This window comes from Oreochromis aureus, linkage group 1, assembly GCF_013358895.1.
Source record: "Oreochromis aureus strain Israel breed Guangdong linkage group 1, ZZ_aureus, whole genome shotgun sequence".
NCBI classification, from domain to species: domain Eukaryota; kingdom Metazoa; phylum Chordata; class Actinopteri; order Cichliformes; family Cichlidae; genus Oreochromis; species Oreochromis aureus.
This window is the reverse complement of record NC_052942.1, coordinates 24,497,584-24,520,016: the sequence shown is the minus strand read 5'-3', so window position 1 is coordinate 24,520,016 and position 22,433 is coordinate 24,497,584. Positions and strand designations below refer to the sequence as shown.

The window sequence follows — 22,433 nt, the reverse complement described above, 5'->3', positions numbered from 1 at the left end:
GATAATGCTTTAGTTATACAGGCCCTAAATTTACGATGTAATTATGTACTATTAACGAGTCTGAGATAAAAAATCTCCTCTCATACCTTGTAAACTTGGAAATAATCAGTGTTAAACTTTTGAAAGGTTTAAAAGTACAAGTTATGAACTATTAGTAAAAGAGAAACAGTGCTGACAATATTAACCTCTTTGTACATTCGGGTTAATTAAGTTGTACACCTTCCATTAAATCAGTTTGTGGCCATTTCTAGGCTGTTATAATAATGTCTTTACGAGCAGAAGAAAGAACTGTAAAAGTGCTAATCATGTGAAATGTGACCCATGATCTAAGAACAGTGAGAAAAACATTTTAAAATAGTTTTATTGATTCCATTAAAGTTCTAACTTCAAATATTTCAAGATCAAATTATTGTGTTACGTGTTTAAATACCAGTGCTCACATTCTCACTTTAGAGAACTGACTGATTATAACGTTCATATGATAGTTTCTTCTCTTTAAGTGTTCAAGTGTGCTTATGGAATGGATTCAGTACAGATCAAGACTCATAAGATGCACATATTAACGAATATGAATTGTTCCCTTCAAATGCACATTAACATAATTAGTTCCCTCAATGTGATGCAGTACATGGGAATAACAGGAAACACAGGACTGTGTTATCTGGATGATTTTGAGTGGTTGGAGGTGTTATTAATTGGGCGAAGTCAGTCTGAACGTGTTTGCTGTGGTTGTTAAATTTGAATACAGTAATAATATGCCAGAGTCTAGCCTCTAAAGAGAAGCTGTGCTGTGCTTCTCCTCTGTTGTTGATTGCAAAGTCTGGTTTTGTGTGATGTAAACCTGGACGGTAAACCTAACAGATCACCTGAACACATCATATCCTGCCACTAGAGAGCGACATCCACCAGGTTATTTGCCTCAAGAGAAAGAAACACTATTTCCATTTTTGAAAGCATGGGATTCATACTTCTATCAAGTATCACACACAAATTGTATTTCTGCTTTACCTCTGACCTGCACACTATCTGGCTCAATAAAGTGCCTACAATCCACAAATTGCTGTGTCACATTAATGCATTTGCACACTTCTGCACACTCATTCACACTCGCAGCGTGTCCCCCACTACACTGGTCTATAACCCTCCCTGATACCCCCTTTCTCTTTCTCTGCCTCTCAGTCTGGGCCCACTGCCAACTCAGCCCTCCCTCTCTCTCTCCCTTTCTCTCTCTCTGTCTATTCTGTACATACCCAGCCAAGCCTCCCAATGCTGCATTTACTAAAGCAAGTGGCTTAGAAATTCACTGCGATGTCGCTGTTCCCAGACCACCCTCCCTGTGTTGGGCTCGCTGTGTGAAGCGGTGCAGCGCTCAGACAGCGCTGATGGCAGAGCGGGGCACGTGGACTGTGCCAGAGGAAAAGGCGATATCACCTGTTTGGGAAATCTAGAACAACAGCGGACAAAAAGGAAGGAGGGACAGGCAGGTGGAAGCTTAGGTCTGCTGTGTCCACCCACCCCATACTCTATTATATACCCACACAGACTCGCTCTCTCTCTCTCTCTCTCTCTCCTTGCCTCTCCCTTTCTTCCCATTTGTTTCCTCCACTCTCTGATGCTGGTGTGGTGAACCGCAGGACACTCTCCGCTGAGCTGCATGGAGGCACAGGGAGGGGCGGGGAGCCCAGGTAAGAGCCATTTTCTATTTTTGCTCTTCTCAGTGCTATAGCGGGTTGATCACGGCCGAGTGTCTTTTTTTCCTGTTTTGATTGACTTGTGCTGTGAAAAACCTGCCTGTCGTGTTTCCTCGTACATTCACGATGTGGGCAGTTGGGGACTAAATGCCCGGAGTCCGATCCCTCTGATTAATGCTTGTATCTCACGAGTGAGTAACTCTTCTGCTGTAAAGAGTTAATCACTGAATTAGTGCGTGAGGTTTATATACAGGAGTGACCCTTCTGTTCATTCTCATCACCCCGGCATCCAGCAGTAGGGGGTTCATTGCTTCGCTTTTAATCTATTGTTTAACAGTGCAGGTTAATGTAGATGCTCACTGTAGGTCAACCGTGCTGAAGCTGCACTGATTGAAAATTACAGAACAATAGTAGAGGCATATGGCCTTTGTGTAAAGGCCATCCAGAGAAGCCTGCGCTGCGTGGACCCACTGAGTTGTGCTTCAGTGCCAGTACTGCGTTCACAGGGGTGATGGGATGAAGTCCTAAATCAAGTCTCCTCGTGGGACTAATTAACTTTACTAAATGTAAAACTACAGAATATTTCTCATAATGTATGAAGAGCGATATGCAGTGTTGCTCTATAAATTTTAGTATCGCTTTTATAGTGGAACCCTGGAGAAATCGAGGAAAGCTTTACTATTTAGAGCCGTAATATTTTTGGACATAATATATGATAATGTGTCTGTAGCTGTCAGTGTATTTAGTATTGCTCGGTTTTAGTGTGTCCCACAAGTAATTAAAGGTTTTAGAAGTTGGTTTCTCCTTAGTGTCTGATTTTGTGAAAGTCCATGGGCCCTATTTTCATACATTATGTATGTCCTTAATGAATGAACTTATGAAGTCCTTGTTTCATCATACATATAATAATTTCTGATGATTCTTTGAGGCAACTTTGTTAAAATATTCTTTTAAAATATAAAAATGGTAATTTGATAATATACAGTCAGGTATATAAATATTTGGACAGTGACATAATTTTGTTAATTTTGTCTTTGTACACAAGCACAATGGATTTCAAATCAAACAAACATGATGAGACTTTCAGCTTGAAATGAACGGATCTGACTAGGGATTGTTTTTTGTATTGTTTTTTCTATTGGACGTTCATAGTCCCCAATTTTAATAAGCTCAAAAGTAATTGGACAAACTAACATAAAACGTAAGGATTGTTTTTAATAAGTGAAGGAAAATCCTTTGCAGTAATTGACTCCCTGAAGTCTAGAACCAATGTTGCCAGACCCTTACCGCTTATTTGAGGGTCTGTGCTTTCAGGGACTGAAAGACATGCTGTGTTGCATGAATATCTCAGAATATTCTGAATTGAAGAATATCCTATTTCTTTGCCTTGAAAAACTCCTGGGTTGCTTTTGCAGCATGTTTTTGGTTGTTATCCATTTACACTGTGAAACGCTGTCTGTCAGTGTTGCAGCATTTGTTTTATCTAAGCAGAAAGTATAGCCCTGTACACCTTACAATTCATCCTGCTACTTTGTGCTACTTCTATCAGCAGTAAACACCAGCGGCCCGTTCCCATAACTCTACCTCCACCATGTTTGACAGATGATGTGGTATGCTTCTGTTCATGAGGTGTTTCTCTCCTTCTCCATGCTTTCACATTATTCTGGTACAAGTCAGTCTTGGTTTCATCTGTTGATTTCTGACACAACTGAATCTGACCTCTCTGTTCTTAAGTGTAACCAGTGGTTTAAACTTTGTTATAAACCCTGTGTTTGCTTTCATAAAGGTGTCGCTTGATTGTAGACTTTGACAATGATACACCTGCTTCCTCAAGAGCATCCTTGGCTTGACTAGATGTTGTGAGGGGTTCCTCCTCCCTATATTTTATCTGTTTGTCATGGAATTGCAAACGAACAGGCCTCGCTTGTCCATGAAACTTTTTTTTTTCAGTCAGTTAATTGCTTTCGAGGCTCTGAATTAAAGCTTGAAATTTAAACTTCAATCACTTCTTGATTGTTTGATTTATTATCCACTGTGGTGTTTAATAAAGTAAAAGTACGTCACTATAAGAGCATTTTCAGCAGTACTGTCTGAAATTGCCTTTTAAATGGGAAATGCCATTTCCTGCTATGGCCTTGATCCCTGTACCAGTGTTTTTATCTCAGCAGTGCATGTTCATGCTATCTGCCAGAGTTACCTGCCCACTACAAATAATGATCATATTTGTCCATTAAGATGTGATTGAACAGAACTGGGTCACAAAGCATGACCTTTTGATGGCATCATGTGGCAAACACAGCAACTGCTGGGAATGAAGGGATATTCTGAATTAAGAAAAGTAACAGTTTATTAAAAAAGGCCCTTGTCTTATCTGTAAGGATTAGAACTAATGTTAAAAGAAACTGCATTAAAAACACTGTAAACCGTGTTAACTGTGTTCTCAATTCAGCCAAATATTCATCATCCTCTGTATACTCACTTCCCTGTGGGAGTAATGTTTATATAAATCTGCCACTGCGGGTGTAGCCTAAAATATAAGTAGAGCATATATGGGATGTAAGACAGAGAGAAATTACCAAGCACAATGACCTGGTAAGGTCATAGACCATGTTAATTTTTCCCGCCTGTGCAACACAGTCAAACAGCAACTGATTTATTACGCCGAGGCTGTGAATTTGATTCCACTTTTGGCAGTCGTACAGTACACCATCCCACCAACCTCCCTCGCTCTGTTTCTACATCTCCCTCCATCTGTCTGCATGTCTCGGGTTAGCTGATTCACAGACAGTCATGGCTGACAGCTCAAGACAGGGTCAGAGGCATCCTGAAAAAGGGCACATGTATGACTGGCTGTCTTTTAACAGCACTGACTTACATTGTCATTATTTACTCGGGCTTCTTCACAGACATTGTAGCAGTTGGTGGCTAGATCAGACCATCTGTGCAAAGTGCCTAACTGTATATGCAAAGAATACTGTGACTTTCATTAACGACCTTTTCAGCTGTTACTGATTAATATTGCACCTTGGAGACAGCATTACAATGCTAAATGCAAGCCTATACATACACACACATGTATTTGTTGGTGTCTTATATGTATTGTCTATCTAAAAGGCAACATTTCCTTATGGATGGATGGATGGAAACAAATCTTTGTTGAATAGAAACCAGAGCTGTTTATAGTCAAAATATTGAGCAAACATTTCATTATAACAACAGAGGTAAATGTGTAGTGTTTCAGTTTGTGTGGTTCCTCACTGGGGAAATTAATCAATAGCTGGCAAAAAACACTTTGCTTCTTAGGTTGCAATGAAAATCCATCATGTTCTGCTTTCACCTTGGCTGTAACATATTTTTTCATCTGAAATAAGAAATTCCAGTCTGAACATACTGCAAGCAGAAATGGTACAGACCATCTGGTGAGGCCCACCAGAAAGCTGCTGTACTCCCACAGTTGCATCTGTTCTGCATTTTATCATCAAATACAGCCAAAGTTATTGCTACATGTTGCGCCATAAACAAATGACTCTTCTTTTCAGCTTTTTTTCTTACTTTCAAATGTATGGTTAATGTCTCCTTGGCAACATCAGCTGTCACAATCTCACGACGCAGTATGTCGGGGAAGATGATTTTGAACTCAAAGAGGAATTTCGATTTTTAGGTGTTCAAGGTCACAGTGACTTCACAAAACATGTTTTGGGTTACAACGTAAAATAATATATGCACATGCTGTAGTGCACCATTCTGAAGGAAGACCTTACCCAGATGACAGTAGTAGTGATCGGAAAGTTTACTTATCTGATAAAACTATTGTGTAATTTTAAACTCCCATCCGTGTCTGGAATACTGGTTACGCTCTCTATTCCTCTCACTAAATGTGCAGCTTACCTCATTTAGTCTCCTCACATACTGCATTGTGTTTTCAGCTCCGTCAAACAGGTGAAAATTTAACCTTGATCAAGTTTAACCAATTTAGATTTTATGCATGCTTCTGAGTGTGGAAGAATGCTATTTTAAGTCTCTACTATTTTCAGATTTTGTTAATGGCCTCTGTGAACTATTTTCAATAGATGTTTGAGATGTTTTTGGGCGGTTCAGCAAAGAGCATGACCGGGCTGTTAGAATGAAGTATCTTTTGAAATACTAGAGTGACTATATTGTGAAGCAGAAACGATGAATTAGGGATCTGTACAAAGCCAACACCAATCTCACTAAAAGGAACCACTCGTGCTTTCATTCAAGAGGTTTAACAAAAGTATTGCATTAACTGCAATACTTGAAATGTTGAAATGTTAAATATAAGAATATTCGTTTTAACAACTGGATAAATATTTTTTGCAATCAATGACTACTTGAAGTCTGTAACCCATGGACATCACCAAATGCTGTTTTTCTTTTCTTGAAATGCTGTGTTGGGCTTTTACTGTAGCCATCTTCAGCTGTTCCTTGTTTGTGGATTCTCTGCCTTCAGCCATAGATGCAAATGCCATACTGCCTATAAATACTGCTTCCACTATACTTGGCAGATAATGTGTTATGCTTCAGCTCACGAGCTGTTTCTTTCCTTCTCGATATTCTCCATCATCCTGATATAAGTTAATCACTCCAAGGAATTTTTTCCAGGATTGTGCAGATTCTTTTCTTTTTCTGCAAAATCTCAAATGGACTTCCTGTTCTTGAGTGTCACCAGTGGTTTGCACCATGATGTAAATCCTCTGTGTTTAGATTCATGAAGCAGTCTCTTGATTTCTTGACTTTATTAATTAAACACCTACTTTCCTAGAGTATTCTCAACTTTCTTAAATGTTGTGAAGGCGTGAAGGTGGAGATAATTCGATCAATGTGCACTTTAGTGCGCTTTCACTTCTGTGATCTTTCAGGCCTTTTGGTGTCGATGAACTGACCTGTTGATTCCTTCCTTTTAACAATGTAGCAGATTGTTGATTTGGCCAATCCGCCGACCCAAAAACAATAAACAACCCTAACAAGTGCGAGTAAAACAATTGGAATCAGTCTGATATATTTTATCAGCTTAATTTGTCATGAAATAATAAAGGAACAGACCTCATTAAACTGATTGTCCAGTTCACTCAGTTGTCCAATTACTTTTGAACAGTCAGAAGACTGCGTAAAAGTCACTGATTTCCTAAACAATTAATTATTTTTGTTAAACTCCTTGAATTAAAGCTGAAAAACTGACTTTTATCAAATTATGACTGTTTGGTTTAAATAACACTGTGATGGTAGACAGAGGTGGTGGTATACACACATTTATGCACCTAACTGTATATGACAGACATGTACCATTAAACACTAAACTGACACTGATGCGTAGGCTGCATAGATGTTGTGAAGAACTTTTTGCATTATATAACCAAAAGACAAGCAGCTGAGATGCTTGAGCATTATAAGGTGACGCAGGTAGTTTGGGATTAATGGCCAGCTGGTGTCTGATTTGGAAAACACATAATAGTGGTTATACAAGGAGGATTATCACTAAACATGGCAAACATGGGAGCAAATACTAAGTTCTTCCAGTTCTGGAAAATTTCTGATTTCTTGTTTCATTTCATTACTCAACATCTTCTCTGCATTATTGTGGTGCCTTAAATTGCATTTGGTTAGCAACAATAAAGCATACCTAATATTTACCTGAGGCTTAAAAATCCTTAGCTTTCCTTTTAATTCTCTCTTTTATGCTGAATCTCTTTTTTGTCTGGGTTTTCATCGGGTGACAGAGCCCAATAAGGACATCCAGAAGCTGCTGAAGCCCTCCAGCTCAGGTGACCTGTCCAAGGAGCTGTTTCAGCACCCATTAGCAGAGGAGGAGGGCAGCTTGTCAGGGCACAGTGCTAGCCTGCTGCACATCACCGAGAAGAGACGTGAGTACAAGTGATAGTATAAAGAGTGGGTTATTTTAGCAATATGAAATAGTGATGAATATTCATTGGCAGTAAAGAGGTGTTACAGGCTAATTATAAATGGGAAAAGCTTTGCGCAAGATACCTGATCAATAGTCTCTAATGAAGAAAATAAGTAATGACGGAAAAGGATATTCTTCTGTGAAAATGAATTTTATCAGTGCCGATCACAGATTGATATAACATACTAACATATCTGTGGAGCTCTAATGCATACTTCACACATGTAATTATGGATTACACAAGCATTCTTTAGTCAAGTCCAGGTATATGGATCCCTTTGGATTTACTACTGCCTGTTTTACGTATTCCGGTCCAACATTCTCAAAGCACCACAGCCTCGACTGAACAGACCCATTGTGCATCAGTCTCATACAGAGGCTTCCCTGTAAGTGCCAGACTCCCAAGGCACAAAAGCACAGAGAGGAATACAGGAGCTACATGGATGACAAGGCAGCCTTTTTCTGCTTCACAAACTGAACTCTTTTTCAAGGAGACGGCTCATCCACAGGCCAATTTCTGTGTCTCTCTGATTTAACGTAACCCACGACATAGTCGTGCTACCTGGCAGCTCAGCTTAATAGTCTATGGCAAGAGAGTCTATGGAGAGAGAGTGAAACCAAGACTGGTGGTTTGAAATATCTCCAAAACATTTAGAGTCTGATTTGAACGAGATTACCCTTCTGATCAGTGAGAGTCATTAATTAACGCGAAAGTGCTAAAGAACACAACGTCATCCAAAAATGGCACAGAAACAAATAATCTCCTAGAGCTGCAGTTTGCTCCTGAGTCATCTGCAAGGCTTATTTTTAGGCTCAGCCTCAAAAAATCAAACATCTTAATATCCCAGAAAAGATCATTTGGTTTGCAGGAACTAAGGCGGTAAGAAGAAAAAAACACCTGCAGTACGGATGCATCCACAAATAAATACAAGACCAAAGAAAGCTGCACTGTAAACCAATTGCACTCTGATTGCATGGATGGAAAGAAATAAAAAATTTATGGCAACCGCCCATACTATCAGTTTCTTTAATAGGAGAAAGTGGGCAAGATCAAAGGAATTTTAATTAAGGATTTTAATTCAGCTTGTGTCCTTCAAATTAAAACATCCTGTAAGGAAAAGATATTTAGATAAATGTAAGCAAATGTTGGTTTACTCTGGTTGTGTGGGCTGTTGCAGAGGCCGGCGTCGATGAGCTGTTGTAGCTCTTTCTCCAGTGTGTTTTAATTTGGATTTCATCCCCTAGTGAAACACTCTTCTTGCTATGTGTGTAGAAATTACACCTTATTTATTGATTAACAAGCAATCCAACAGAAAATAAGTAAACAACATTAGGCCATGTTTATCAATAACATTCAGATCAGTTAAAAAGAATGCATTATATACATGATAGAAATTTTTGACACTCTTTGTTTAATATATACATCTCAATAGCTTAGCCTGGTGTCAGTCTTATTCACTCCATTAGTCTCAGTCATTATTACAATCTGCTCAGGCTGAACTGATGACCTCAGAGCCCTGATAGGCTAGGAAAGAAAGGGGATTATACAGATCCAAGATGCAAGGCGCATCCATTCCACTCTCTGATCCCTTCTCCCAAATGTGAAACCCTCCCTCTCATCCATTCTCCCTATTTTTGCTCTTCCATTTGAACCTATCTCTACATATATACTTGTACAGAGAAGAAAGAAAAAGGAAAAAGGACTGAATAGTCATGTTGTCTTGAAGTAAATGAGAATTTTAAATGAGAATTTCTATTGAAATCAGGGAACTTTTTGTTTTGCACACATGGACTGCAAGCATGTGATGAAAAAACATAGTATTAGTGAAGAAGGAGACAAAATGAATGAATGTGAATGTGCGGGCCACCGGCCAAGAAATGGCCGTCTCTTACATCTGCTGTACGCACAGGAGTCTTTGCTTTTTGTCCTCCCCCTCTCCCCACTGACTTCTCAGAGTGCCACTGATTGGCTTTTGAACTGGAGGCAGTTGTTTCAGCGTGTCTGTCTGGGACTGGAAACCGACTGATCAATTATTCAAGGAGAAAGGGTGTGGAAAAGGGAAAAAGAAGAGATGGGGGAGAGGCGGTTAAAAGCAAGCGCAATAGAAAGGGAATAACTCTTATCAGCTGAAAATAATGACAGAAATTACAAGGAAGTATTGTGTTGTTTCACATATTGCCTCATTTCCCCCTCTTGTCTCTTTCTTCTCCATACCGGTTTTATTATTTTACATTTAGCTCCTTACCTAACGCTCCCTCTTCTCCCATCGCCCTGCCTCTCCCTCATCTTTCTTCATCTCCTCCCCCACAGTTTTCTTCATGTTTCACTGCCTCTAGTTTTTTACCTCCCAAAATGCAGTTAAAAATACTGATAACAGTAGCAAGCACCTTTCTGCCTGCAGAAAACATAATATATATTCAGAAACAAGAATCAACCTAAAGAGATAAAAAAAAAGAACTTTTATGAGATTTTTTTTTTTTAACAGTTATTGTATGTTTTAGTGCTTATTTAAAACCAATCCCAGACAGCAGAAATAGAAACATTCAAGCTTTGGATGTGAAGTTCTGAGAGCTGTCTGCTGAGTCTTTCTGTGGCTGCTTTAATTATATGTACTGTGGTGGTTAATGGAGTGGTAATGGAAGCTGGGTAGCTGAATCCTTTAAAAGAAGTGTTGTGTCTTAATATATTTCAAATGGCTACTATATTCAGTTACTTATATTTATATTCTCTCTTTGTCACAGCTTCCTTATGTTTCATTCCTCTTGGGATTTCTGCTGAGTGTTTCTCTTATATCTTAAAAATGGCAGGGCTACTTCCCTGGCATAATAAATAGTCTTTTAAAAATCAATATGTGCTCTATCAGGACCATGATGAATTAAATGAAATATAGCAGCAGACAAAGAGCAGCAGGAGGAGAGTGGGCTCTGCTTCTTCAGCTGCTTCAGCCTGAGACAGTGCCTTAAACTGCCTGGAAAACGGGATGCAAACAGCACGGGATAATAACAGCTTTCAACCTGTCATGGAGCCCATCGTTTCTTTACAAAGTCACAACCAGCCAATGATGTGCTTTAGTCAGACTTTGCATGTAAGGCTAGCACCCACTGATTGATAAGGAAATGCAAGCACACGTCTGTCTGCCTCACCTCAGACATCTTTCTCACCATACTGTTAGATTAGTCCTGCTCAATTACATCTAATTGTTTCCTAACTTCCTAACTAAATGCTGAGACAAGCAGATGTTCTCTTGGTGCACTTTATGCAAATATTATTTAGGTCTTTGAATAAATTTGACTTTGCATACATTACATTAAAATCTCACCTTTGGAGGCACTTTGACTGGAAAGCTGAGTCAGGCGTTTGGATGCACACCACACGTTAATCTCACCCTGTTCTGTGCAGCAGCGGAGGAAATGGCCTGCTGAAGAATCACAAGCTTGTGGAGAAAAGAACAGGTGCAACACACCCAAGAGAAAAAAATGAAGATTGCAGTGCACTGAAGAACTGGCTGTTTTCATCTCTACAGAGCTCTTATTTCATTTCTTCAGTAAGCGCCTGAGTCAACACACAGGCGTCATGCCGAGAGAGGAATTCACTGAATGAAGCATCAAAATCAGACACAGATTTAGGAAATGTACAGTATGTGAAATGCTTCTGTAATAGAGAGCACTGTACAAGTTGTACAGATTAAAGTGGAGACAGGAGCAGAAAAGAAATTGATTTTACAGTAGCACTGCAAGAGCCAGGTATCGATCTGATTATCAGTACAATAGATTCAAGAGCTTCTTACTTGAGCTGTTGAAATATATGCAGTTTATCTCCTACTTCTTTGAAAGAGACACTTTTTTCTGCATTGTCAGCAAAAATGAGTGATTGTAATCTCCCATCTTCCCTCCAGACTAAAAGGACTCTTTTTTTCCTCTGCTTCATAGAACCGTTGAGCAGTGTCTCTTCTTTAGAGGTGCACTTTGACCTCTTGGATCTCACTGAACTTACCGATATGTCTGACCAGGAGCTAGCTGAAGTTTTCGCTGACTCTGATGAGGAAAACCACAATGAGTCCCCAGCAGGTAACGATTTCTAAGATTATATATATATGTATATGTTGTAATAAACACTGATCATTAAAACATGAAGGTAAAGAGAACCAGGATGATTACAGGAGTGTACAAAAGTCTTGAGTCAACCGTCATTTACTTATATTTTGCCTTTGATGAAACAGACTTTATTGTAATTCTATAAAGTTTTCTTGAGCAATAGTTGTGGAGGCTTTCTCAAGGTCTCTCAATTTATTTATTTTATTTATTTATTTTTTTGTTGCTTTTTCACTCATTTTCAGAACATTCGTTGTACCTGACCATTTTCAGAGGAATGTTTTGGGTGTGTTTTTTTTACCATCCACTTAATGCTGATCTATGAATCATTCAAACATAAAACAAAAACACACAAAGCTTAAGAAATGAACCAGTGTTGTGTCTGACTTGTTTCTTTAGTTGAATCTATGACAAATACCAAAGATAATGCAGTTTAACAGGCATAAAATGGTATTATTGCACCAACAAGGTGATTTGGCATATCTCAACATGACGTGTGGTGTGTCCTTTCAAAATTTTTAGGGAATTAGACAAGTGGAGGACAAAAGAAGAAGTGGCAGGCCTAAAGAAACTATTTAAGGCAGATGAACAGTATTTGAAAGTTGTGTCTTTAAGAAACATGGGGGGAAATCCAGCAAAGACTCGACACAGGACCTGAGAGATACATATGGTACTACAGCTGATCCATCTACTATTCAATGAAGCCTTTCCAGAAATGCTCTCAGCGGAATGGTAAAAACCAAAAGCCATTCTTTAGGAAGGGAAACAGGGAGAAAGGTATGAGGTATGCCACATTATACAAGAACTGGACTGGAAATCCAGGTCTGATGGAGTGAGGAATCCAAATATGAAATTGTTATCAATATGTCTGAAGCAGTCAAACGAGAGGTCCAACAGTGAGTGTCTACAGCCACCTGTATAACACGGTGGAGGCGCTCTCATTGTTTGGGGCTGCATTTCCACCAGTGGTTAAAAGAACCATCAAATTTTACAGATGATATATTCAATATCATCTGTAAAGGATCTCAGTGGCAGCAGTTTCATATTTCAGCATGACATTGATCCCAAAGAGAAATTACAAGAAACCTTACCTAGGAGTGTTCAGGCTGTGTTGAAGAGTAAAGATAGTCATGTTAAATCTTGACTTCAAGTGTGTTGGAATTGTACAAATGTTGTTTTGCCTCATAGACTCTGCACTTCCCATTCCCCTGAAATGAGGGTTGGCTCAAGACTTTTGCATCATATGTTATATTTCCTCAAGGTTTGCTGAGACAACGGCACATACAAAAACTGATCATCCTCATTCTGCAACCTCCTTGAGATATCTTGTACTCCATGCACAAATTTTAATTTATGCACGGCGCAACACTTTTTTGCAACTCATTTCCCTGTAGCTTGATTGTCGAGGGAAGCATTTCCCAGATTAGTGACTGTGGGTGTAAAAAGTAAAGAAGCAATCATTTTGTGGGGGTGGAAGGGTGTGCGTAAGAGAGACAGAATGTGTACTTGTGTTACTCATTTTGTGGGGACATGCGCCTGTTTACGCAGTAACATTGTTGATCTGACATCAACAAGCTCCAACAAAATCAATTCTTCACTGTTACTATTGTAAGACCTGATTTGAGGTTAGAGTAAGATTAGGTCAAGGCGAGCAGTAAACAGGCCTTTGTCTCCAGGAACTGAATGTGAGTCAATGTAAAGTCCTCTGAAGTAATGGAAACATGACCGTGTGTGTGCAAGAGACAGATTCAAATCATTATGGCTCAGCAGGGTCCTAAAACAGCCTGCTGAGCTGTAACGATTTGAAATATCATGTGACTCCTTCACAGACTCATTAAAAACATATTTCACAGTGTCACAGTGGTTAAGTAAAAGGGGCAGTTTAACTTGGTTAATTTCCATTTTTACGTCGCCTAACTGTGAGAGGAAAGAATTTCATATTAACTATAGTGATTAAAACAAATATGAATTCTTTTATTCTGACAAGTGAAAGGAAAAGATGACTTGGAGGGCTGGAGCTGCATCACTTCAACCCTGCAAATACAGCACATGGGGTTTGTGCGTATTAAAGAGGTGAGACAGTTCGCTGTCACAGCAGCAGGTGCAGAAAAGCTGTTGTGCAAAAAAACAAACAAAAAAACCACCATTGGTAGCAGCGTGCTGCACATGGACAGTCAACTTTGCCCTCTGAGCTTCTCGACATGCACAATGGGTTTTTGTCAGCTTAAGATTTTAAAGTGTGGTATAAACATTAGCAGTCTATGTTTGCTTCATGGACAGTGGGCCGTTCATTCTGTGTTTGTCCAAGACTACCTAAAAGAAGGCTGAACACATATTAGCATAAAGTGCTGACCCTGTTTGAATCCACTGTAACACAGCAGTGCTGGTGATGATATGACATGTACACTCTTATAGGCACCTGCAGTAACAGCATTAACCTGTTTCATTTTTCTTTTCTGTTTATTGCTACTGTTCCATATCATGACACAGTGTGTTAAGTGTGAGTTATAGCCCCAGTGGGATCTGTGCTATATACTGCTGCCTCCAGCTCTGTAGTCATTTATTTAAATTTGAGATACAGTGCTTACTGCAGGGACATCTTATGTCCAAAAATAGACGTTTTCCTTTGTTTCTAGTAAATCCACTCTGTTGTATGTGCTGTATGTAATGGTATGGTGATAACTGTATTGTCATGGTTCATGTTACTGTAGCAACTCAGCTAGATGGAAAAATACCACAGATTTTCTTAAAGGGACAGTCAGTAAATTTTTAGCCTATTTAATAGAAAAAAAGAGGATACTGTAATAATAAATATGCATAGAATATTGTGTAATTGCATCATCCAAAAAAACTGATGCACCATCTTAAACTTATACTTAATCTATTAAAAATACATAGGATTGGGTTTGCAGTTTGTTGAAATTGCCATGTTTGAATACAGTGGCCAGGAAGGAGATCTCCCAGTGGAGTTTAATGTATGTGGCTAGAGGCCGGCCACATACGTAGTACAACAAAGCCAGAGAAGAGAAGCCACAGATGTTGGTGCGCTGTGGAAGAACATTTAACGCCTTCAGCACCTTTCAGACTCAAGATGTGAAGGATCAGAGCTGTGTTTTATTCTTAAAGAAGGGGTCCATACTGAGAAGGAGTGAGCTTTTTACCAACTTCTTGATAAAATGTTGTTCTCTTTCTTCCCACCTCAAGCTTTTTCTCCTGAACTGTAGTCAAGGCTCTAACACATGAAAATGTCCATAAATTTATTTTGGATTTATTTATTCTTGATGTTGTTGCAATTACTAATTGGCAGCAGGTTACACATGTGACCTTCCCTTCTTGGGACAGCTGACAAGAGCTGACTAAACAATAATAACAGTTGGTTATAAGCTAACATTAAGCTAGGTAAAATAAGCTACAAGTGGCTTAAAAATCACACTTTTCCTATGATAAACAGTTTGATTACAGTACATCTCATGAGAGTTTATTTACTAAGCATCAGAGTCCAACAATGCTACATCCAGTTCAAAGACAGTTTCACTAATGCCAGCAAACAGTAGCTAACACACGCTAACAGTTGATAACAGTAGCAAAAACAGCACCTCTTAGTTTAACATATCCTCAACAATTCAACTCAGTCATTGATCAGAAGTGAGCATATCAGACTCCTTTCACATGGTTTTACAGCATCTTCCAGAACAAATAAAGGTGGACACTTCTCAGCTACATTGACAGCTGAGGTAAACAGCAGCCTCCCACACTTGGGGAAATCTCCAGGACACATCTGGATCCGGTCCAAACAGTACTAGAAAACCACCAGTCAGCCACAGCCGTTATAGGGCAAAATCTAACTTTAATGTTTTTGATTGAGGATGAAGCAGGTTGTAGGCTCTATACTGAAGCACATTATTATCATCTTATTTTTTACACCCAGTTGTTACAGATCTTTATTGTTTGTTTGGAGTTTTTGTTTAAGTCTAATAATCATTCTCATTTAGTACTGTTGTACAGCTAGCGATGGTATCAGTTGTTTTCTGTTTGCTGCTGAAAACGGCACAATAGTAAGTTGCGTGTCTGCTTGGACAGCAAAACAGTGACCTCAAATAAACTAGGAAGCTTCAAAGAGCTGAGCATGGCCGCAGATTGAGATGATAATCCAGTGGGTTTATGCAAACACCCCTTTTGCATTGTCACTTTGTTTTCATGTTGCCACTTGATACATTGTCCTTATAAATCTGTCGATTATAGTGCTCTAGCACAACTGAAAAAGTATGACAGGGCCAAATTGTGTCTACACACTTTTGATTTTAATATCTTAAGTATCTGGAGAGTTAGTGGAGTAGAATTAGAGAAAATATCCGCGTGTGGTTATCCACTAGTATTTTAATGTTTACACATAAAATGGTTGTGCACTTCTTTAAAATCAGCTAAAAGGACTTGTAAAACTGTTCAAATTCATGGACTCAAATCAAATGGGTAGCTACATAAAACGAACAGATCCATGTGGCTTGAAGTATATAAGATAACCTTGTATAATCTTTATAATCCCTGATAGTTCCACAAAGTTCACAGCATTTAAAATTTTTCAGGTAAAATTTAACTGATAGTAAATTTACATGTGTATCACATTTGATCAGCCTTTTAGCTGTCCTTTTCAGAACTATCCAACTAAGTTTCCTCTTGTTAGTAAAAGGCCACAGCTGCTTGCAGGATGAAAGTGCGACTGCAGGAGAAGGAGCAGCCAAGCAACTTCTCAGCTGTTGCTCATTACGATTGTGTCATGGCATCTAAAAATGACTTCCTTTTTCTAATTGCTTTTCCTTGACCTTGATGGAAGATTGTATGTCATCAGGGAAAGATGTGAAGGAGAATTTAACCCCACTCATGCTAGACTCCTTAACAGCATAACAACGGGTGTCTACCATGTCAAAACTACCACTTCCAGAAGACAGAGTACACAAAAATGTGAATCTAAATTCGCCCCAGCGCCCTCTGATACTTGTTTCATACAAGTCATATAAATGAGAACCTTTGGTAAAAAAAATCACTTCATTTGACAGGTTGGAATTTTAACCTTTAAGATCACCGCTTCATTGTTTAGACTTTCAGTCTCTGAAGGAAAATTTCCTCCATCCATCATTTATCCAATTGTAGCCTATCCCAGTCAAATTTTACTAGTTGGTAATCCCAAAGGCTAGCAATACCAACAACAGACATTAGTAAAGGAACCACAGCCATAGAACATACTTTGATCAATTAATATATCTCATAATCAGCAGTTTGATGTTCATAGTTCACCTTTTAATAGGTTTTACCAGGTCTAACAGCCTCTTGTTGAAGGTTCAAAACATATCAGCAAGTCAGTTTTACTGGTCATGTTCATGAACCATCTGGTGCGTTGCTATGAATTGTGGGATGGAATACCTCCTTTCCTTTCACAAAGGATGGTCTATTGTGTCCTATACTGGGTGAGGTAATAAAGGAAGCATTAAAGCACCTTAGTATTTAGAGAATCCAACCAGCTGTTATTATGGCTGCCACTCAGCATCCTGCTGTTAATGATACAAACCCTTAGGAATCCCAGCAATGATTAAATGTTAGCACACAATAGATGATTTTTAAAACTAATCATCTCATTCACTTGTGCCTTTTTAGTTGTATAATCATCATGAATAAAAATAGCTCAGCTGTCTGAGAATGTAGCCACTACTTGTCTGAAGATTTTAACCTTTTCAAAATAAACTGTTTCATTCTGTGCAGTGTTTCTTCCAAAAAAAAAAACCCTTAGCTTGTAACAAGTTTTTTTTTTAATCTTTCACACCAGAGACAATCCTCCTCTCTTATGTGCTTTAGATTTTTTTCATCTGTTGTCCCATTGTCTGCCTCTCTCCATGTCTGTTTCAGTTTTGTTCAGTTTCAGGCTTGCATTGTATAATTTCAAATTTTTGGACCAAATACAGAGTGGTTTGGCTACCAAGATTTTCTAAAAGTCTCGTTATGTTTTCTGTATGAAAAGGTGTCAGAAGAAATTGTGTCCAGCTCAGCAGATAGGGCAGTGCACCAAGCTGCTATTTGTGTGAGCTTGTATGAAAACTTAACACAGAAAGATGAGCTGAAATGTTAAAATGGGACCAGCTAAGGTAATAGAATAGGGTCCACTGCATACAGCATGTATACAAGACATTATGTTTACCACTATAAAGTTTTATAGGAATAACTTTATTAAATGATTCAAAGATATGTATTTAAACAACATGACATAATGAAATAGAACAATGGCAGGACTCATCCAGTTTGAGGAACAGTGTCTTTGTTTGTGGATTCCCTAAAAACGTCTTCATTATTCAACCATGTAGTTTTATGCAAATTATAATTTTATAAATGCTGAACAATCCTGCTGAAAGCATTCAGTTACATATCGCAAAGCAAAACACGCTAAAGGCTGTGAGACTGAGCAAACAAGGACGCAGTTTGCCCCATAAAGCCATTGGTGACCTCAGATTGCGACTTAGATTTAATTATTTTCTGGTGAAGTTTGCATTGCAAATGTGGGTCAGGTAGCACTGAGCTATGCTGCCTGAGCATAAGCCTCCATGGGAAACTGCTGAGTGCATGTAGGACCTTAGGAAGCGGTTAAAGGAAGCAGAATAGAGGAGAGGAGCAAAAGATGGGTGACCGAGTTCAAGCTAAATCTAGGTTCTTGAATAATTCACTTCCCCCTGCTGGAAACAAGGCCTGGTCCTTCAAAAGGCATTTAAACACTTATCATGTTCTGTGTAACTCCTCTTTCATATGACTATTGTATGTCTGCAGCATGTTTGTTTTCTTCTCTCTGCTGTCTTCTTTGTATTTTTACCTTTTCAAAATTCAAAAGCTGCTCTCTTTCACTTCAATCTATCGTTTTTTTTAAAGCATTCAGTTTGAATGTTGCCAAACACGATCACCTGACCAGCTTCATAGCTACAGTTACTGTTTCAGCAAGCGTCACGTTCTAGAGCAGCTCCAGAGACAATGAACAAAAGCCTGATGTCCAGTAGGTTTGCTCTTTGTTCTTCTTTCAATTGAGCTTGATGAAGCATAAAGTTTACCCATATCTCTGGAAAACAACCACAGGCATAGCTGTGGCCTCCCATCATTCTTTTACTGCACATTAAATCATTAAACATTGTGTCTATTTGTATTATTTTTGTTGCATATTATGGTATTGAAAGCTGTGAGTTAATTATTTTGTGGAATGGAAGTTAGGGATAATGACATTGACAGATCCTTTGTAGATAATTTGAGTGATAATAAGACCCCACCCCCCACCCACCAAGAGGGCCCCAGGATATGTTCATGTGCTGCAGTGCAGACGATCCAAATTATGCAAGCCACACCCAGATCAATCATGTCAAAGGAGGCGTTTCCACTCTGCTCTCAAAGACACAAAATTTGCAGTAAGTCACAGGTTGAGATGTGAAACGTATTACCTGTAAATCCACACAGTGCAATGGCAGCTTGCTGTCTGTTGTAAATCAATGATAATTTTTATTTTACAAGCCATTTTTTAAACCACTTTTCATAGATTCACAGTAAACACCGTCTTTAATTTGCATGGTCAGATTCCAGTGAGCTGAACTCACTGTCTAAAGGGTTGCCATGTGCTTTTAATGACTTAGCAGATTATTATCTTTGATAAATTCTTGCCCTAGTTCCCAAACTCTGTTGGGCTGTGCTAGAATTAGAACGCAGAGGATTAACCCTTTGAAGCCAAATGTATCAAATGTATCATATTTGATACATATGATACATTTGGTATATGAGTTTTTGATATATGAGTTTTTGAAACTTTTACATTATCGGTGTGATTTTCCACCTGATGCATGATACAATTTAAAGGAATAAATTGAAAAAAAAAATAGCAAATATGATACAAATTTAAAATTGGATTTTTTTTTTGTTTCGGTTCACTAAATACAATTCAGCCTTTAAGGGCTTTAAAAAACCAACCATTTTCTCAAACTGTACAATTTTAGTGTTTTGCTGCAGCTGCCTTCTTGGTACCTTCACACATGCAGGAGAATTTTGTGTTTAAGAAGCGTTGTTCTGCATTATTCTTTGTATAGCTTTCAGCTCTTTCCTGAATTCATCTTCATCAGCTTCTTCTGAGCAAAACACAAAGGAATGCAGATCAGATTTACTGTGCATGTATTACACAGTTACATATTTATATACCAGACGTATTGCAGACAAACATTTCTAGAACTACTTGAACACAACAAACAATCATCAGCTGCTTGTCAGCAGAACTCTTCCCAGTGCTCAGAAGGTTGCTGTCCCTCTAATTAAAACCCAGTGGAGACGCCATCAATCATGTCAGATCAATATGAAATGAAATCAAAGATGGCCAGTTTTCAGCTTTTTGTCACTTTAACAGTCTCCCATGTTGCTTTGTTATCTTCCTAGCAGGGGCAACATCGCCACCAAGTGGTGTGAAATGGAAACATCTTTCTATGGCTAATACTAAAAAACAACTAACTTGATATAAAGGGGACGAGTTGCAGCAGTAATAGAATTTATTTATTGATTAGTTTATTCAAAAGTGAAACAATTTTTGAAACAAGCAATACTCCAAATTGATTGGATTACAGAAAATGCTAAAACAGGGAAAACAGTATAACAACCCTGACAGGTGCAGTTATTGTTTTCACAATAGTCTTGAATGAACAAAAAACTTGACAACTTATACACTGCTGGTATGCGCAGCCTGCTTGTACAAGCATGGATTAAAGGATTTTATGGCTGAGAGGAAAAGCAAGCAGCAGCTGTATCCTGCAAGGTTCCTGTTGCTTCTGTAGTGTTGAGTTTCTAAGATCCTTTGAGCAGGTGTAAAGCTATCTATGCAAATGCTCGTCAACATGAAGACTTGCATTTTTAAGCTCACAGATGACAGATATGTTGGCTTCCATATGATGCAAAACATCGCATCTGTATTTTTTATCTGCAAAGACTTTGCATTCGTCTTCATAATAGGCTGATGTCTGTTTAATTCTCAGGTTCCCACCACCCTGTGCTTCCCAGAGGTGGGTACATGCGCTCGCCCTCGTGGACACGATGCAGCAAAGTTGAGCCTCCACGAGAGAGAAAGCACCACAGTGACTCAGACACCACAGAGCCCTTAATGAAGCTGGAAAGGCCAAAGCAACCATGATCTCTGACATAAACCAACCAGCCTGCAGAGAGGAAAACAAAACCCAGAGCCAGACATACAGCCAGAGCGGTCACACAAAGCAGACCAAGATGCCTCGTTCTGCCACCGTGCTCTCACATAATCTTACATGGTGCTGGCGAGTTCAGGCTGAACTCTGGACACTGTGCGCTCTACTCTAACTAAAGATGCTGAGATGTGCAATGTGCACACTTTCTTCTCTCCCCGTCCCATTCTCTCCCACACTCACAAAAACACACGCAATCATTGTGTTGCTCAAGCAAAAGGTTCTTAGTGCACTTTGAGCTGCCAGATTTTAATCTTTGTTTATTGGTTGACAGACAGGGTATTAGGTCAGCAGAATAATAGCACTTTTATCTGTGCAACCTCTCAGCATGGGCTTGCACAGTGAGATTGATCCAGACATAACCACAGCGCGAGGTTAGACTTTTCACGTGAAGCTCAGATGACAGTGAGCTTCACTCTCAATTACAGTGTCATAAGATAAATCATAAATCAGACTCTTTTTTTTTTTTCTAAATGAAACATCACATCAATTTCTTATTGAGGCTTATTCTGTAACACCTCGAAGTAAGATAAGTGAAGCAGGGGATGTTGGTTTCTGCGAGGCTCGGCTCTATCCATCACCTTTTCTCAATCGTAATGAAGAATGTGTGCTGTTGTTTTAATTGCCTAAATAAAAATAATGCACTTCTTCACTGAACTGTATATACAGTGCCCTGCAGAATTATTGGCATTTGGTGCAGATGATTCACAAAGATAAACAGACCAAGTAGCAGCTATATGCAATATACTTTTCCATAGCAAACTTTGTTTTTCAAAATTTGCTAACTTTATCCTTATGAAAACACTACTTGCCACAACTGCTGCTACTAGCATAAAGCAATCCAAAGTTAGTAAAAAGAAGTTACACTGAAACAATATGGGGGAAAACCTAAAGCAGTTAAAAAAAAAGGTCAAATCTCACTAGGCAGATTCACCTCGATGTCAAAAACAAAAAGTGCCAACAATTTTATAACTCAAACCTACCAAAAGCTGAATTTAACTCCTGATGCAATAGTTATTATTTTCATTAAAGGGAATAGCTGATTACTTGATTTATTTGTCGCATATTCAGCTTGTCTATACCAAGAGTGCCAATAATTCTGAATGCTGTGACACAATGGATTCAAAGTGACACTGGGATGGTAGAAGAAAAAAATAAAATGAAAACAGTGTGAGTTATTGTGTGACTTCTGCTGTTACTAGTGTGGAGGAAACCCATTCTATATTGTATGGTACAAGTTGCAATCGCTTGATTTCATATCAGTCTTTCGCTACAAATGTAGTATGTGCAAATAAATATGCACATCTCTTATGTTCACTGCAGACAATGTGCTCTATAAATAGCAAGGAAACTATGGCAACCGCCAAACCCAGTCTGAGATGGCTGTTCTGTTAAAGTTTTGTGATGCAGTGTATTTCACTAGCTGTGCCCACGTCCTCATTTTAGGTTTGACAGCGTTTTAGTAGGTAAAAGTGAATG

General features: G+C 38.8%; 1 protein-coding gene across 1 annotated transcript; it reads left to right on the top strand.

Moving 5' to 3' along the window:
- Window positions 1-1,234: 1,234 nt before the first annotated feature.
- dbndd1 (dysbindin domain containing 1) lies at window positions 1,235-22,146 on the top strand. Its single transcript, XM_031759555.2, has 4 exons — window positions 1,235-1,685; window positions 7,430-7,573; window positions 11,545-11,682; window positions 20,736-22,146. The coding sequence occupies exons 1-4, from the start codon at window positions 1,655-1,657 to the stop codon at window positions 20,888-20,890; spliced, it is 468 nt and encodes a 155-aa protein (XP_031615415.1). The 5' UTR covers window positions 1,235-1,654; the 3' UTR covers window positions 20,891-22,146.
- Window positions 22,147-22,433: the final 287 nt, after the last annotated feature.